The sequence below is a fragment of the Littorina saxatilis genome, linkage group LG2 (genome assembly GCF_037325665.1).
Source record: "Littorina saxatilis isolate snail1 linkage group LG2, US_GU_Lsax_2.0, whole genome shotgun sequence".
NCBI lineage: Eukaryota > Metazoa > Mollusca > Gastropoda > Littorinimorpha > Littorinidae > Littorina > Littorina saxatilis.
Genome location: NC_090246.1, coordinates 43,830,976 through 43,849,152, shown reverse-complemented (window position 1 = coordinate 43,849,152; position 18,177 = coordinate 43,830,976). Strand labels below are relative to the sequence as shown.

Below are 18,177 nucleotides of genomic sequence, written 5' to 3'. Positions count from 1 at the left end.
ATCATCCTGTTTCATTATTTGTTTTAATCGATTACAAGTGCCTTCTGTCACGCTTCTTAAAAAAGGTCATTGCAGCAGGGCGAAATAGGAGTGATGTCAGTCTTATGTTAACTTGAGCGCATGTGTACCCGATTGGGGTGGGGGTATAACCTTATCATTCAGGGAAATTGTATTTCATAGAATAGCGTGATGTTTACAAAACTTGTGCATTTACATCTTTGTTTCATTCTATGCTCTGATGTGACAGGAGATAATCTGCACACAGATGCAATCAATAAAACAGATACATGGCATCCGCATGTGAGCATTATCATTACTGATTGCAGCTTGTGAATCCCATGGCCAGTGGTGGAGCATCGGTTGAAGACACCGGTAGCAGTCTCAAAATTACCCGCTCCATTCCTGATGTTACCTTTGATGGACAAAATTTGACCATTACACGCAGGTTGCCACATCATGATCAGGTAAGCTCCTCTTTGTTACATTAAGTCAAGTTTTGACAATGTTTTAACATAGATGGGGAATCGAGACGAGGGTGGTGGTGGTGGTTGTGGTGTGTGTGTGTTGAGGTGGGACCCTCATTTTTGGACCAAATTGATTGAGATTTTGGTCTAGCAATCTTGGACAAAACTCCTGTACCCTAACACAGCCACCTTTTATTCTATTCTGAACTTAAATGGAAGCCAGTGGAGGGAGATAAGTAAGGGAGCGACATGGTTTTTCTTTGTCTTTTTCTGCTTTTAAGGGAAAAGGAAGTGGTTTTCAAAGTCATATGAAATTGGTACAAAGCATGCCAGGGCAACAACTTGTGTACACATGCTACAACAGGGTCTTGGCCATAAACGGCTCTCACCAGTTTAATGGTTTTAAAGCTGACGCACTGACGAAATAATGCACTGTAGCAACATGCCTCCACAACAACAAATTTCTTGACCGGTCCTTAACTTTTTTGGAAGGAGTATACAAAAAACCCGCCCTATTTTCTTTTTGATCTCAAATTTGACTGCGAAGAGAGATTTAGAAAATTTCTTCACCAAACAATAGCAGAATGTTGGCAAATTATGTCTTACAAATGTGGTAGAAATGGGTTTGTACTTAGTAGTTGATAATCTGCTCTATCCAGGGTCCTCTTCGTAGAAGAACTGCTGCAACATGAACGTTAAAATTGTCCATGACTCATCCAATCATGTCAGCTTGTATGCGCCTGATTTCCCTTCTGATGTCGTCCTACAGAGCTGCCAGGGTCTGGGGATTGTTGCCGTATATTCTGTCCTGGGTACCCCCACAGAAAGTAGTCGGGTGGGTTGAGATCAGGGGAGTAGGGTGGCCAAGGGAAGTCAGTGCGTCATGAAATGAGCCTATCGCCAGGGAAGAGGAGGCTGGATAGAGAATAAGTGATTAATGTGTTGCTGTAAGTTTATTGTTACGTTTTTTTGGTTAGAATGTGTGTGTATTTGATGTTTAAATAGTATGGTTTTATTCATAGTAAATATGTAAAGCGCGGAGAGCATAGTTTACTGCGGTTCGCGCTATATAAGCTGTCATTATTGGTATTATTATGTTATTATATTATCAACTGCTAAGAACAGACCAATTTCTACCAAAATTTGCAAGACATAATCTCCCATCATTCTGCTATTGTTTGGTGGAAGAAATTGTCTAAATCTCTCTTTACAGTCAAAAATGAGATCAAAAAGAAAATAGGGCGCTTTTTTTGGACCACCCTGTATATAAATGTGCACTAAATTACATATTCTTACTCCGAATCACATATATGCATTGACTTAGTCTGAGATGCTTATCGTCTGAAAAAAACGCTTGCCGTCAAATTAAGGGAAGCAACCCTTTTAGAAAAACACTGACTCAGTGAGTTAGTCAGTTGGTTATTCTACACGGGTTGTCCCCCCTGCCGTAGGTGGCGCTACCGCCAATATCCGGTGTGATAACACGTGGACATATCATACGACTTTTTCAGCTCAGCGGATCAGGTCGTCGAAATTTTCGCTCCGGTGATTTTTGCCTTTTGCCTTTGAGCTTGAGGTTTCCTGTCACCTGCCGTCTACTGTTTTCACCTGTTGGGTGAGATCATTCTTATTGGTTTTGATTTTGGTTTTGGCTTTGGTTTTCGACCACATTTTACGTTCCTGCTGGTATTAACATTATTCAGCAGCACGTGTTTACTTTTTTCACTCAGCTTTGGCTGACGCTGATAAGGGCGACAGGTCGAGTCTCAAGGTCAAGAGCACTCCTAGTAAAGGTTCTTCTTAAGCAAAGAATAAGAAGCCGGCGGAGACACTTTCTGATAATGATAACAATACCATTTTCTCTGGTTGTATTTCTCCTCCGGGAGATTCTAGCGTTGTGTTAGCAACTCAGTTGACTTCTCAGGCCATTTTGAAACCGGCCATTTTGCCACCAGATCATTCTACTCTGGTGGCATCGTTATTTGCATCTTTGCTTTCAGAAATACGTTCCATGGTGGCTTCAGAGAGAAAGTCTTCTCCACTCAGCATCTCCCGCCTTCCCCCCTCTGTGGGTGATAGACGTTCAATGGCGTCGTTGACCTTTTCTTCGGCTACGGTTGGCAGTGGTGCTGCTTCCGCTTCGTCCACCGGCGCTTCCGGTCTTGGCTCGGCGATGATGTCACATTCTTCTGGTTCAGACCTGCCTTACAGTGTGCATGTTCCGGGTAGTGCCGGAACTCACACGACTTGGCATTCTCCCCTCGGGGAAGGGTCTCTCCTTGTCCGGCCTCTACCGTTCTAACCTCTTACGAGACGTGGTTCGGATATGCATGCCTCTACCGTTCTAACCTCTTACGAGACGTGGTTCGGATATGCATGTCCCTTCGGGGACTCGGTCAATGCATGGTCACTCCATGCAAGGTATATGTGTTCCCACTTCATCAGTCGATTGCGTGCGCTTCGCAGATGGACAGGAACACGGACTGGCCCTCGGGCATGGCTTCCGGCCACAGTCCACGCAGCGATTGTCACGTCCGGCTTCGGCAATAGTGACTTCCGCACTTCCGGTTGATGACGCACAACCGGAAGTCGCTGCATCTTCGTACCACTCCTCTCTGCTTCTGCACGGGCTGGTACAAGATAATATGCGGTCAGTAGAGCCTACCGTTTTCGGTTACGCCAACTGCACTGCTGTGTCTGGGAACGATGACTACGGACATGCTATGCCCAGTCAAGCTCCCTCTGGGCCCCTTCTTCGGGAGTTAGTGACTCTGCTTCTGTGCTTGACTTACAGTCAAATACAGAAGAGTCCGTACGTACTGCATTTCCGTCCAAGCTTCGAGTAGCCATCGAACTTGCGGCGGAAGTCACATCGTGGTATTTTCCCGAAGGCGCGCAGACCTGCCTTACAGTGTGCATGTTCCGGGTAGTGCCGGAACTCACACGACTTGGCATTCTCCCCTCGGGAAGGGTTTCTCCTTGACTGGCCTCTACCTTTCCACCTTCTTACGAGAAGTGGTTCGGATATGCATGTCCCCTCGGGGACTCGGTCAATGTGTTACACGACATTTGAGATTGACGAAGTTCTCAAATGTCGTATAGTTGTGTTCTTTTATTCTACGTGGCCCGTCTTCACAGCAGCAGACAAAAACTCGTCAAATTGAGTTCGAGGATTTATTTAGCATTCCATACATGGCCAAGAATCTGTCATGGCGTTGAAAGAAGGAAAGAGCCCGCTTGAATTATTTGGCAGGCTCCTGTTTCTAATAAACTTTTTTTGCAAAGAACATTTTTGTGTTGGATGAAAGAGGATGAATGGACGAACGTTTTGGTATAACATGGTGGCAAATTTATGCCGTAAGCAATGAATAACAGACTTGTGATTCCAACCTTACCTAGTCATTCTGGAGAGAAAAGCGTTATGCGATTTTGGGTGCTTTCAGTTTTGTAAGAACTGTACTCCGAACACCTGCGCGACAGGTAAATCCTTCATACAAAGCAGACAGGAAATGAATGCAGTGTTTAATGAGACCAAAAATGAGCTCGACGGAGCTGCCAACTTCGTTCATTTCGCTTGGAAAAGTGATGCGAGATGTACGTTATTATCCTTGTGTCAATTCGGTATCGGTCAGTCAAACGGTCGTACAGTCCGCGGTAAATGTAAGATGGCCGCCAAAGATCGATTTCGAGGTTCACAAAGTCTACTAAATCTAAAAACATATTAAAAAAATTGCTTGCAATGCATGCTTTGTCTGTGATTCGTGAAAATCGACACGATTTATTGATTTTGTGTAAAGAAAAATTACTTATAACCAAAATAAAACGTTCTCGTTTTGCCGAGATGTTGTGACGAGCGTGACCTAACTAGTCTCCCTTGGTCATTTGAATATGATCTATCAATGACAACAGGACTTTCACACCTACGTGCGAGATGGACGAGCCCAGCCCTACGGGTAAGTGTGCATGGTCGTCATCCAAATAGTAACGTACATACTTTTGAGAATGAAACTGCTATAAATCGAGTGATTTCTTACGAAACATGATAAAAACAATGTTTGAAAGGAAAAAGTATTCGTACCTGAATGATTCAGTCGAAAATCGGAGGCAGTCGGGCTTTTGAATGTTCGCTAGGTTGAATATGGTTTCAGATTTGTTGTAAATGTAACGTACTTAGGATTTATTCTGCATTTCTTGCTTAGGACGATAGATTCTTAATGAAAAAGCATTTTTTAGGAAGTAGCATGGTTAACATTACCAGGGAGTAAAGAAAACCACGCGTTCCATCCCGATCTGGCGATTCGATTCATTGCACGTTACTTTACAACAAGGCTTTCGTGTCAGCTGTAACGTACAGTTCAAAATTCCTCTCTTTTCAGTTTTGGTGGTGAAAAATGTACGGTTTGCAGAATATTTTGTCACTAAGCTTTCAAAATTGACTCCTTTCATCCATAATTAAGCATTTTGGGTTGATATCTCCGAGCTTCGTCACTTTCACCCGCCGTACGTTAGTTTACCATATCGATGTAGTGTAAAGTAGCGTACGTTTCTGTCTTTGTCGAATCGAGTGTTTTCTTAACTTTTTTGATGTAAGATTTGCGTGATATATGTTGAAGGCCAGTGTTACCAACTTTGCTGAAATTAAAAACGCCGAACACCTGTGGTTTAGTTGGTCACATCCCGTACGTTTGTTTACACAAAACGCTGGCTCTGACCGGATGTGTAAAGTGGCGTACGTACGCGCTACACGGAATGTTCCACTTTCCCCCACCGAATTCATGGAGACTACACGTTTTAGGATGTGGATTTTGCTTGCCTTCCATAACTTGTCTTCCTGGCTGTTGCAGTTGGGATTTGTTTAGGAGGGGGGTATTGTGAGTTGGTGTAGGTGTTAGTGGTGCTTCTGATAGGTCTTTATTTATATGATATCAGAGCTTGCTGGCGACTGCAAATATTCTTAGTGTTATTTATTTTCAGGTATATGTTTGTTTTCATAGGACCAACAAAACAAAAAGATTGTTTCCAAATGAGATAATTAAAAAGTGGACAAGTAACAATATTAAATTTCAGGATTTTTAAAACATTTTTTACTATACATAAAGACAAGCTTACAAATATAAATTTTTGGATTAACTTTTTATTTTAATTTTAACCATGTGGCATGTGCATACACTTTTTTAATGGCTGGATTTGTGCAAGAACCATGTCACCTGGAGTTTAAAAAAGTGTTTTGATCTGGAGGGGTGGATAGATGAGTGCGGAGTCAGACACAGATGATTTTTTAAAGTTGAGATTTTGTATTTGTTTTGTGGTTTCGACTGTTTTCTGTGGGGAGAGAGGTATTTTTAGTTTATAAAAAGACATATTGTTACAATGGAAGGAAAGTTGTTTGGCAGTATGTCTGAACATTGATTTGCAATTGCGAACTAGGTTTTGTGAAAGAGATGACATAATGGCTGTGCTGTAGTGTATTAGCCTTGGTATTCACATTCAGCTTTACATGTGGTGAATTATTATGGGTATTTTGACACACATTACTTGTAATAGAGGGGCATTTCAATGTTTTCACCACAGCTGTTCTTCACGAGTTATAACAATTTTTAAATTGTCTTTGCAGATGATGATGCTGCATGATCAGCAAAGGCTACGTTTCCAGCAGCGAAGAGATATGTGGTCCAAGTATTTCCACGACTGGATCAAGATTCTTTTCTGTATTATGGAGCGACCAATAGCTACAAGCTGAGAGTCAAGCTGCGACCAAGAAGAAAGTGGTTGGATGACGAATGTTTAGAAATGCTACTGCCTCCAAGTCCAAATACAACCAGACCCTACAAATGCATGAAGCTCTAAATACTACTTCATCATTTTGTGAACAAGAGAAGCAGCTGTTGGTGCAGTACCAGAAAAGTTTCACTGGTGACAGGAAGGAGAATTACAAGTTGAACATTTGATTAAGGCAGCAACCTTTCTTCGCCTGTACCAGAAGCAGAGGCGGGCCAACATGTCGCAGTAGTCGGTCATGCAACGATCAGAAGTTTCTTGGTGTAAAATAACATACCATCTGACCACACTGGGTCGGAAACAACACAAATGCATCAGATTGTACAGCATTCTGGGTTGTTTGGCCATATTTCTAGTCTAGTTGATCATATACAGTTGTTTTCAGTTCACCATGTATTTTAATTTAATATTTTCCACTTGAACATAATAGTTTGAAATGGCTTTGGTGTAAAGTAACGTACAGCTTAGAGTTATATCTCCATTACTTATTTCATGATAGTTACTTCTTACTGAAAATCACTCCTGATAACATTCCCTTTGTCCATATCTTACACAAAAGACTGATTTAGTATGCTTTGAGGTTAGGCACATATTTGGTGTAAAATAATGTACATCTGGCCATACTACTTCTAAAAAAGGACAAATGCACAAGTTTGTGCCACCTTCTAAGCTTGTTTTTCTTTCAATTCTGAATTGTGGCTCTAAAAATGATATGAGCTCATGTTTTTGTGATTTTGTACCTTATCATTTATACAGGCATTGATGAGACTAAACGTTATTGGTGTAAAGTAACATACACCTAGCACTTTAATTTACAAGTCTGCCATGTCATGCATCATAATCACACCTTTGACAATTTTCAAAGTGTGGAGGCAGTGTTTCTTGAGATTAAGACATTGTGGAGCAATCTAGATGATTGTATTCTACCTCTGAGCTCGTTTATGTGCTTTTTATGGTGTAAAATAACTAACAAACAGGTTTGCCGGTGATTTTTGGGTCACATAGTCGTCTTTTTAAAATAAATATTTTTTATAACAATTCAGAGCTAAAGTCTTTTTGTTCTTGTGTGCATATGCTGTAGTATGGCAGTATGTTTGGTCAGTAAGAAGTGAAAAACTGTGTACTTTGGTGTAAAGTAACATACTGACTGGAGCAGTTGTTTTTAAAAAGGCCACATTTTTTTCTGGATTCATATTTCACAGTAATCAATGTCATCCCTGCTTACAAGGGACTTCCACAGATGTGTTTGAACTGAAACTAACCAGAGAATTATAACGGCGTGTGGTGGAGTGAACTTTTGTTTAAATTAGATTGTACAGATTTATGCAGTGAAGCTGTTTTTATTTTGTTAGCATGATGCTGCCTGGAATAAGACTCTCATTAGTCTTAAAAAAGAATATGGGTACTCCTTAAACCTAAAATACTCACCAGGCTCCGAAGAGATTAAGCATGGGGTGAAGTTTACACATGTAAAGTGATTTTTGGTGTAAAGTAACATACAGCCACTAAACATCCTGGCAGGCACTGATTATAGACATCTGACTTGCCATGTTTGTGGTAACAGTAGTACCAAACACAAGACTACATGACTGCTGAATTTTAATGGGAGAAATAACTCAGGGGAGATTCCATGATACTTATTGTATGTGTTTTGGTGTAAATGTAACATACATACCTTAAGTGCTCGAGGCACTATACTGACCCCCCCAGGCGGCCCATACCAATAAAAACATTCCAATATTCTGCTAAAAACCACATATCCTTCCTTACCCACAACAACATTAATAAGATAAAGCAAGTCTAAAAAATGGTGTTTGTGTAACACTTTTTGGACACACTGACAGATTCCTGGCCACATACAACTGCACATCGTAGCAGAACTCAAAGTAGAAGCCCTTTAACATACAAATCGCTCTGGCCTATATAGTAAATACTCAATCTCGAGGATATTCCAGACCGAACATGATACAACTAAAATTATATGAACCGTCCATGGACTAGAATAGTGACATTCTCTGTGACGTACATCAAAAGCGCCGACGCACTTAATCCGAGCGAACGCCACGAACCCACGACTCAAAACAACGTGGTAAACAACTTGTTTTGACAGGACTAGAAAGTTCACCTGCATTCTCGTCCAAACATAAATATTGTGTTTACAAAATATAATATCGGTACTTTCCCACAAAGTACAAATAAGTCAACTACATGCAACACACAAAACTGAACCAAAGTTCAGCAACGGCAGCGTTTCCTAACACAATGCATGGTCACTCCATGCAAGGTATGTGTGTTCCCACTTCATCAGTCGATTGCGTGCGCTTCGCAGATGGACGGGATCACGGACTGGCCCTCTTGCATGGCTTCCGGCCACAGTCCACGCAGCGATTGTCACGTCCGGCTTCGGCCACAGTGACTTCTGCACTTCCGGTTGATGACGCACAACCGGAAGTCGCTACATCTTCGTACCACTCCCCTCTGCTTCGGCACGGGCTGGTACAAGATAATATGCGGTCAGTAGAGCCTACCGTTTCCGGTTATGCCAACTGCACTGCTGTGTCTGGGAACGATGACTACGGACATGCTATGCCCAGTCAAGCTCCCTCTGGGCCGCCTTCTTTGGGAGTTAGTGACTCTGCTTCCGTGCTTGATTTTCAGTCAAATACAGAAGAGTCCGTACGTACCACATTTCCGTCCAAGCTTCGAGTAGCCATCGAACTTGTGGTGGAAGTCACATCGCGGTATTTTCCCGAAGGTGCGTCCTCATCGACACCATCTGCCTTCGTCCCGCCTTCGGCGGCTGATGATTTTCAGGCAGCAAAGGATGATTCTCAATACTTCCGATTTGAAGAATCTCTTTCGGTGGCTTTTCACATGGCTCATCTGTTGGCTAAACCCTCTCCTCCGGGCAGCGGTTTAGCACAGGTGCCTGTTCCTCTGCTGTTGGCTCATGCTCAAGCTCCTCCTTCGGCGGAGCCGTGGTTAGCTTCACAACAGCAGGCGGAGTCTTTCAAGCATACGATCTATAAGAAGCTGACGCTGCCTAGGCAGTCTCGCAATGTTATAGCATCGTTCGCACTTCCCAAGGCAACACTTCCGGTCCCTCCGGAACTTGCTCCTCTTCTCACCAAACCGGTGACCAAGAATTCGGGCGTCTCTTACAATGATGCTACTCTTTCCTCTCTTGAGGAATTGGGTCGTTTATCATTAGAGCTGGCCTCAGTGTCTGAGACAATCATGCGTGCGCTGTCTCTCACACTAGTGGATTCCCTTGTTCCTTTTACTCTCAGTAAGGAACAATATCCTGAGGACATTACTTGCTACTCTACTCTCGACATTGGCTTTGATCAATGCGGAGCAGATGAAGATCGGGGCACAGCTGTACGCAATTCCGTACTTAGCAGACGTGACATGTTTCTGGCTAATTCTCAGTTCTCCGACGAAGCTACGCTGTCGGCTCGCAGGTCGTCACCGTTCGTCGAAGGGTCTCTTCTCGGTCATCTGGCTTTAGATGCTCGCAAGAAAGAGATTCAAGAGAACAGAGATAGGGAGTTTACGAGCTTCTCACTTCAGGGTGCGAAGCCGAAACCTCAACAGCAGAAGCATTCTGGCTTCGCGCCTACCTCGACGACTGGCTCATCTTGAGCCAGAGCGAGGCGGTTTGCTCACAGCACACTCTAGCTGTTGTTCAAGAGGCTCACCTTTTGGGCTTCTCGATCAACAACACGAAGTCGGAGCTCACTCCATCTCAGATATTTACGTATCTGGGCATGACGCTTGATACGATCGCTTGGTGCGTTCGTCCCTCTCGGAAGAGAGTGGACAAACTACAAGCATCAATCAGCTCCACTTTGGAGAACCAGCGAGCAACCATTCGTTCACTGACCTCTATTCTCGGCCAGATGGATTCAATGGCGGCGCTGGTTCCTCTGGGGAGAGTACACAGGAGACCTTTTCAGCTTGCTCTAAAAATCTCTTGTGGGCTTCCCTGTCACCAACTGGAACGCTCTAATCCCTCTCCAGAACTGGTTCCACGCCACGACTCTTCCGTGGATGGAATCAGAATGGATCGGTCGGGGCGTTCCGATCATGTTGCCTCCTCCCGACATAGACCTTTTCACAGATGCGTCTCTGTCGGGATGGGGTGCCCACACGGCCCTCCTCATGGCTTCAGGCCAGTGGGCACCACTCCAGTAGCTCTGGCATATCAACCTGCTAGAGCTGGAGGCAGTGGCTCTCGCACTAGTGGAGTCTCAGCACTCTGGCAGATGCCCTCATTCGTTCAGACCGCGTCCTACAGCCAGAATGGACCATTTCTCACAGCGCGCTTCTTCGTCTGTGATCTATAGTGCAGAAGCCGATGGTAGACCTCTTTGCGACCAGGTTTTCAAAGAGGCTACCGGTCTTTGTGTCCTCCTTCCCAGATCCAGAAGCTTGGGAAACCAACGCTCTGGAAATCTCCTGGAAAGGACTGGAGGCATACGCATTTCCCCCCTTCCCGTTGCTCGGACGAGTCATCAGGAAGGCGGACTTAGGAAAGCCGTCACTGCTTCTGGTCGCCCCGCTTTGGCCAGCTCAGGCATGGTTTCCGGACCTGCTTCGGCTGGCGCACGGGCCACCTATTCCTCTTGCTCTGGCAAAAGGAGAGTTGGTCCAGCCAAGAACGGGGATTCAGCACGAAGAGCTTCAGCTGCTCAACCTTCACGCGTGGAGGTTGTTCGGTCAGCATTGAGACGCTCGGGTGCAACGGACTTGACTTTTGACTTGATTCAAAAGGCTCACAGAGCATCCACCTCTTCGGTGTATGCTTCTCATTGGACAGCATGGTCCAAGTGGTGTCTGGAGAAAGGCTTGAGCACGGTCTCTCCGCGTTCAGTTCAATTGTAGCCAATCATCTGGCTTTCCTTTCTTTACAAGGCAGTTCTGCTGCTTCTCTCAAGTTGAGACGTTCTGCAATCTCTTCTACTTTGAAGCAGATTGGTCGCTCCATCAATGGCGGAATTATCTTGGGTGTCATCAAGGGCGCTGCCCTGAGCAAAGCCCGAGACCGCACTCCAGTTCCTTAGTGGGACCTGTTCTTGGTCATTGATTTTTTGCTTTCTCCCGACTTTGAGCCGTTACAAACAGCAAGTCTGACCAATCTGACTACAAAGGCGCTCTTTCTCCTGTTACTCGCTACGGCACGTAGAGGCAGCGAAGTTCATGCTATTTCCGGTCGCCCGGAAGATATCACTCATGGGGCTGACGGCTCTATTTCTCTCAGGTTTCGCCCTGGCTTCCTGGCCAAGAACCAGAGACCAGATCAGCCTTCACCGGTCCTGTCTATCAGACCTCTTAGCCAGATCCTAGCAGCAGATGACTCTGATAGGGTTAACTGCCCGGTTAGAGCTCTTGACCTTTACCTTCGGCGTACACAGCCCATTAAAGCTAAGAATCAAAAGCTGCTGTTCATTTCTCAAAAGAGAGAAAGATATTTCCAAACTTACTCTGACTCGGTGGATCTCTTCGCTCATCAGGCAGGCATATGAGTGGTCTCACACCGAGAAAGGGGGGGGGGGGGGGCACTCTGTCCTCCCTCTGACCAAGGCTCGGGTGCACGAGCCTAGAGCTTGGGCTTCCTCCTTAGCTGTTCTTCGTTCTCGACGAATGGAGGAAGTTCTACACACTGCCTACCGGAAATCTGAAGATGTTTTCATCAATTTCTATGTACAAGACATCGCCGGCATGTGCCAAGATGGTTCCCGCTCACTTCCTGCTCTGGTTGCAGCGGGACAAGTTCCAGCCAGAACTTAACCTAGGGGCTTAAGGTATACTATAGGTTCCCTCCACCAGGTTTTTGCTATCTGCATATATGGGTCATTCCATAAAGCTGTGTACCAAAAGTGTGACATGGATCGTGAAAATTGAAACTATCTGAATAGGTTGTTTTTATGGTTTATGTGACAGATATAGACCTATGCCACGGTGCCATGATAAACAAAAGATAAGTTTATGCTTTTGGGATACGAGGGGTGGTCGGAAAGGTGTGTAACATCACACATGTTTAGTGTAAAATGTTGTCCAAACACACAAGACAGATTACAAAAAGATTATAATAGTTACAAGCTTTATTTGTTTCCCATTCAGAGCTCATTCTGAACAAAATGCAGTCGGGGGAAACGAATTGAAATAGATATTTGGTAACTAAAACGTATTTGTTTGGTTGCGTCAACCAACAAACAAACAAACAGTATTAATAACAAAACATCGAGTCGACATGCAGCTAGAAAATGAACATTGAAAGTCCAGAATCAGTTATCACAGAGACAAGTAAGGCTAGGTTAGCACATTTTCGTGCCGCGTCGCAGCTGACGTCAGCATATGTTGTGACGATTCGAATGGTCCATGACGTGGCGTCATCAACCGGCTTATGAATGACTGTGTTATGAATGGAATTCTTTTGGTTTTAGTGACATCGTCATTGAATAGACTCGAAATTCGGTCAGATTTAGGTGCGTTGTTTTTAACACACGGCAGATCAAGAGCCTTAACGATTTTGATTATTAATGATTTGCTGTGTCTTCGGTTAACGTCGGACACACAGTCTTCCTCTCTTAAACACGTTGGTATTGTTTTGTGTTTATATCTGAATCATGGAATAACTCAGATGCAGAACAATACACAAACTATCCACACAATAGACACAATACTTTTTACCTCAACAACTTTATTTTTCTACCAAATCCCCTCATTTATTTTTGTGATCATGCTTCAAAAAAGTCAATGTACTTTACGGGTTTTCACAGCTTATGTGTCCGAAACAATGTACTACTGATTTCAAAGCCACATGGCACAGATTATAAACACGATGGGCAACATTTTAGATCTAGTTGACCACTTGCGCCTTCCTGTTATATTTGATTGATAATTCAATCTTTTCTTAGTGGTCCTGTCAGAAACATTATTCTTCCTTTACCATAAATCTAAGTGTCATGGGCGAGAAAAATCGCACAATAATATTTCTAACTTAAAGAAGTTGGGGAGGGTAAATGCTGTAAGCTAGTGAAATCCGAAGCTAAATCTGCCTGCTTGGTTCGCCCAGTCAAGTCTTCCGGATACATGAGTTTAGTATCACCAGGCTGTTTGAAGGGACTGTTCTTTTTGTGTTTGCTTAATGCCCACTAACAAGGAAATCAGCTTCACAGACACAGGATTTCTTTCTCTCTATTTCGCAACAGCATTTAATCTGATTTTATTTGATTTATCGTTTTCCGCAAGAAAAAACCTAGTCGATCGAGTGTGTTCAAATTTTGATGAAAACTCAACGGTTTTTTACCTTAACTATTACAACTGGAACAGGACTAGACTACAAAGAATAGCCTAAGACTTAACAAAGAGACACCGAGCACATATATCACAAAATGTCGAACTTTTTAAAAATATTAACTTCAAGAGCGAAGAGTCGCGAAAGGTTGCCTACGTAACATTCGTCCCTCGTTGGTAACGACTCATAAAACGCTCCACGCCTGCTCCGTTCAAAAAGTTAATGAGATTTTTTTTATGGAAAAACCTTTCAGCGATGTTGAAGAACATTGCATGCAAAGGAAACACCAAGTTTGATGCGTTGCTAAGTGACAAATATAATTTTTAACGATCCAGCGTAACCAGAAAAAATATAAACGAAGCTTAGTGGCGACACGCAAAAGGCAAAATCACATTCAAATCGGATCAAATTGACACGGCGCACATTCTAACACGTTCACTACACATCAGTAATACCTGATAATACACACAGTCGCATATTCGTGCGTACAGAAGTTATAGACACGTTTACGTAGTTCGCGGTTGGTTTTATAAACCAAATGTTACGTAGGCAACCGTTATTTTTGAACGATCCAAATGAACACTGTAAACATGCGTAAGAGCAAACAGCTAAGTGCATATGTAACACTAGCACAAAACACAACGAAGATGTATATCGAGGGGTTCATGGTCGCATTTCATTGGCAGCCACAGGGATACTTAAAAACAAGATGTAAGCAATGTCACAATAAAAACGCCATTTTGACATCATTTTCTGTGTTTGCTTTCATACAAAACACTAACCAACCTAACGATCTTCTTGATTTTATTATCGTTATCTCTTTGGTCAATTTGCAGTCTGTTGATATCCTTTTAGCATTCGAGAAGCAAGAGAAACATTCCGAAATCTAACTCTAAAGTCATGACCCTCTCGTGGTACACAGCTTTGTAGAACGACCCATATGTGATTCGGAGTAAGAATATGTAATTTAATCGAAAATTTTAATAATAAATTTTCATTTGATTAATATACTTACCCAAATCACATAGTGAATTCCCTCCCTACCATCCCCGCACTATAGTTTCTATGTATTCTTTAAGTCGTATGATATGTCCACGTGTGATCACGCCGGATATTGGCGGTAGCGCCACCTACGGCAGAGGGGACAACCCATGTAGAATAACCAACTGACTAACTCACTGAGTCAGTGTTTTTCTAAAAGGGTTGCTTCCCTTAATTTGACGGCAAGCGGTTTTTTCAGACGATAAGCATCTCAGACTAAGTCAATGCATATATGTGATTCGGGTAAGTATATTAATCAAATGAAAATTTATTATTAAAATTTTTGATTTGTGATCAAACATCACTGTAGTATACTGTAGGTCATCTTGCAAGTTTCTGTCTACCTGTGCAGGGTCCTCAGCCATCTTCTCTTGGCAGTCAAGGACCTAAGCCTGCCATAGACAACGGTAGAGGACCAGTGATTCAGTTCCAGAATGACAAGTTCCAGCCTTCCCCAGTAGAGGTACCAACCTCCACCAATATCATTAGAGCTCAACGAGGACCTCTACCCAGTCAAGAGAGAGGCAGGCCTCGATCTCCCATCCAGTCGCCAGCTTTGAAGTATGCCCCTGTCAAACCTAACCCTGTGCCAGCTTCGGCAAGACTCCCACCAGCCCTAAAGCAATCCTCAGAGTACATAACTAACACTCGATACAAGACAGTTAAAAATGTTTCCTCTGTGACCATGGCAACCAGGGCTCAGCCTCAGTCTGCAAGAGTACTAACCTTGCCACAAGCACCTGTTACTTTGTCACACCAGAAGCGCCCATTGCAGTCTGCCTTCTCCAGGATACACATGCAGCCAGAGATAGCTTCCCCATCCTCAAGACCCGCCTCCTCTCCTATATCTGCCACAAAGCGGTTGGCCCCTCATTGTTCAGTCCAGTCTCAACCAGCTGCAGTGGAGCAGGTGTCTGGTACTGCAAGTGCAAAGGCAGCTTTGAAACGACGAGCAGCCCTTACACTGTCAGATCGATTTGCCGCAGGGGGAACAGGTAACCCCATCCCAGTCATCACAGACCAAGCTCCTGTTAAAAAACGACGAATGCCAGAACCAGATCCAGAGAAAGAGTATGAAGAGGACTTTGAAATGCAGGTGGGAACTAAGTTTGAATTTGACAGAATGTTGTTTGTGGAAGCTTGCATTTCGGTATGGAGTGTTCAAGTTATTATCCTGACCTTTTGGGGAGAGGGGTCAGTATTAGGAAAATGAAAAGTGAGGTAGGAGGAGCAGTGTTGCCTCAGAGAACAAAAGGTCAGTTGGACCTGGATTGAAAATATGTACAGGTCTAAATGCCCTGCTTTGACCGCTTGGTAGGAAAATTGATGGTCAAAAGACCACTTATATGGGTCATTCTACAGAGCTGGGTACCATTGTGTGACATGCACTCTCAGTCCTTTAAATGATTATAATGTAATGTTTATTAAATCATAAATGGCAACCAGAAGGAATTTTCTTACTTTTGTCATTAATACTAAACAAAAACAGAGTATACATGTTTGTCTTTTTTTTCTGCTTCTTCGTTTATGTGCTGAAAATTCCACCTACACTCGTGTTTTTTCTCAATAGGGTTTTTGACTCCCCTGAGTAATCAGGAGAGTCTTAGGAATGAGCAGTGTAAGGCCGGACGGACGGATGGATGGACGGCCGTCCGTAGACAAAAAAAGTAACATTGGGATTATCTCCGGTGTTTCTGAAGCTAGAGCTTTGAAACTTTGCACACTTCTAGGGTGCTAGAGCCTCCACATTTCACACACTTGTAAGAATTGATGATCTTCAGACGTAGGGGGTGGGCGTTTGCTAGGTACTGTACCCTGTGCATAATCTGTTCGTGGTGAGAAATAGCGGTATTTGGTCACTTGTTATGAGAATGATAGTTGGATTTGTTTGTGTGCAAAAATGTCTATACCCTCTATGTCTCTTTCTCTGTGCCACAGACGTGTTTGTGTGTGCAAGTGCCTCGCCAGAATGGAATATGCAAACTAACCACAACAATCCCTGTGTCATAGTTATAGAATAAATGCTCTTGTCATCATTTTCAGGATTTTTCATTCACATCCAGCTGGGAAATAAATCTCATGTTCCTCATGCAATAAATCCCCGATTCCCATAGTTGCAGGAAGCAGGTTATACATGGATAATCAAAAGCAAACCCAATAGATACGTTCAGGGATTCTTCGGCTCTTTTCATTGGCGTTTCCCCAGACCTAGACAGACGACACTGCTTTGCAAAGTTCCAAAAATGAACTGGCAAACAGGCAAAAGAAAACAAAAAACAAAACTACTTAATGAAAGGTCATAAATTCATCACAAACAAATGAAACCTAGCGATATGTTTTGTCTTCTTACAAGTCATGAAGTGCGTGTATTTGTGTTTCGATACACAGATGTTCGGAGAAACACGAACGTCAAGTTCAAGTCAAACCAATTGACCCCTGACACACAAATTTTGACCCGTGCACAAGACGTATCGATAAACGAAGCGCAAATAAGAAATAATAATAAAAGCAAATAACATAGCAACAAGAAATGCAAACATCTAACAAAGCCGAGCAAGCAGAATGACAGGTCTAATGAAAAACAAAGAGGCACTGAGTCGGAAACAAGATCGCGATTCTTTCCTTCACTGCACGATGCAAATCTTCTTTGACCTTTGACTTAACGTGCCTTGCTGCACGATGTAAATCTTCTGTGACCTTTGACCCAACGTAGCTTCCACACTTCGATAAACTAAGTTAAATATTTACAACTGAAAACCGAGGGGGTGGAATACTGAGAGGAACCTACAGAACTGTGCATCCTCAAACCTGACCTACTTATCTCAACGTTTTATGAACTCAAAACACAGAAAGTTGCTTTCACACGCCAGCTTTGATTGCAACAACGTGCTGGGGCCCCAAAACATGTATTATCAAAACTCGTGTTGCAAAGCATGGCTCCCTGTGTTGATTTTGCACTTACTTTCTCACTACCAAAATGATGACAAAAACGATGTTTGGTGGTTTGTTTTCCGATCATCTTTTTTGTCGGTCCTCGGGGGGGCATATCGACTTCTGTTTCATATTTATTGACCGTGGCCTTCGGCCTTGGTCAATTAATATGAAACAAAAGACCTCGGACCGACAAAAAATCTGGTCTGTCAACAACCCATCAAACATCTTATAATATCGCAAATGACAATGATGACTCAAGATCTGCTTCATATATCCAGCGTGACAAGCAGCGCTTCTTGTATCGAACAGGCATTATTCCAGTGAAACTTTGATAGATGATTTTTTTTGATGGGTGCAAAGTCAGTTAAGTTTTAGATGTAACTGTTGAAATGTGCGACGAGTCTTAAAACTCTTTCCGGAAGGTTGTATAAATTCTTCTCAATCGCTTGCAGTGCCGTGTTTAGCTTTGTTTCATGAAGTCCTCATTGCATCTGCGCATACAATCCTTAAAGTTTCAAAAGTAATCACCGGACCTTTGCTGAAAGACAGCACAACTCCAAGAGTCTTTAACTGTTAAAGGCATAACAGGATGTACATGGGTATGATGTGTTCTTTAGTTGGGGTACAAAAGTTGTTTAAATGTTTTGCCGAGTTTAA

At 43.2% G+C, this 18,177-nt stretch overlaps 1 protein-coding gene across 5 annotated transcripts in view; it reads left to right on the top strand.

Moving 5' to 3' along the window:
- Positions 1-18,177, top strand: part of LOC138959059 (polymerase delta-interacting protein 3-like) — a 162,735-nt gene that overhangs the window by 56,453 nt on the left and 88,105 nt on the right. For 4 of the 5 annotated variants that reach the window (XM_070330414.1, XM_070330413.1, XM_070330410.1 and 1 more), the window contains exons 4-5: positions 327-464; positions 14,939-15,682. In XM_070330414.1, coding sequence (XP_070186515.1) covers positions 327-464; positions 14,939-15,682 — 882 coding nt within the window. The remainder of the gene's footprint in view (positions 1-326; positions 465-14,938; positions 15,683-18,177) is intronic. The other variant, XM_070330416.1, reaches the window with a different exon arrangement.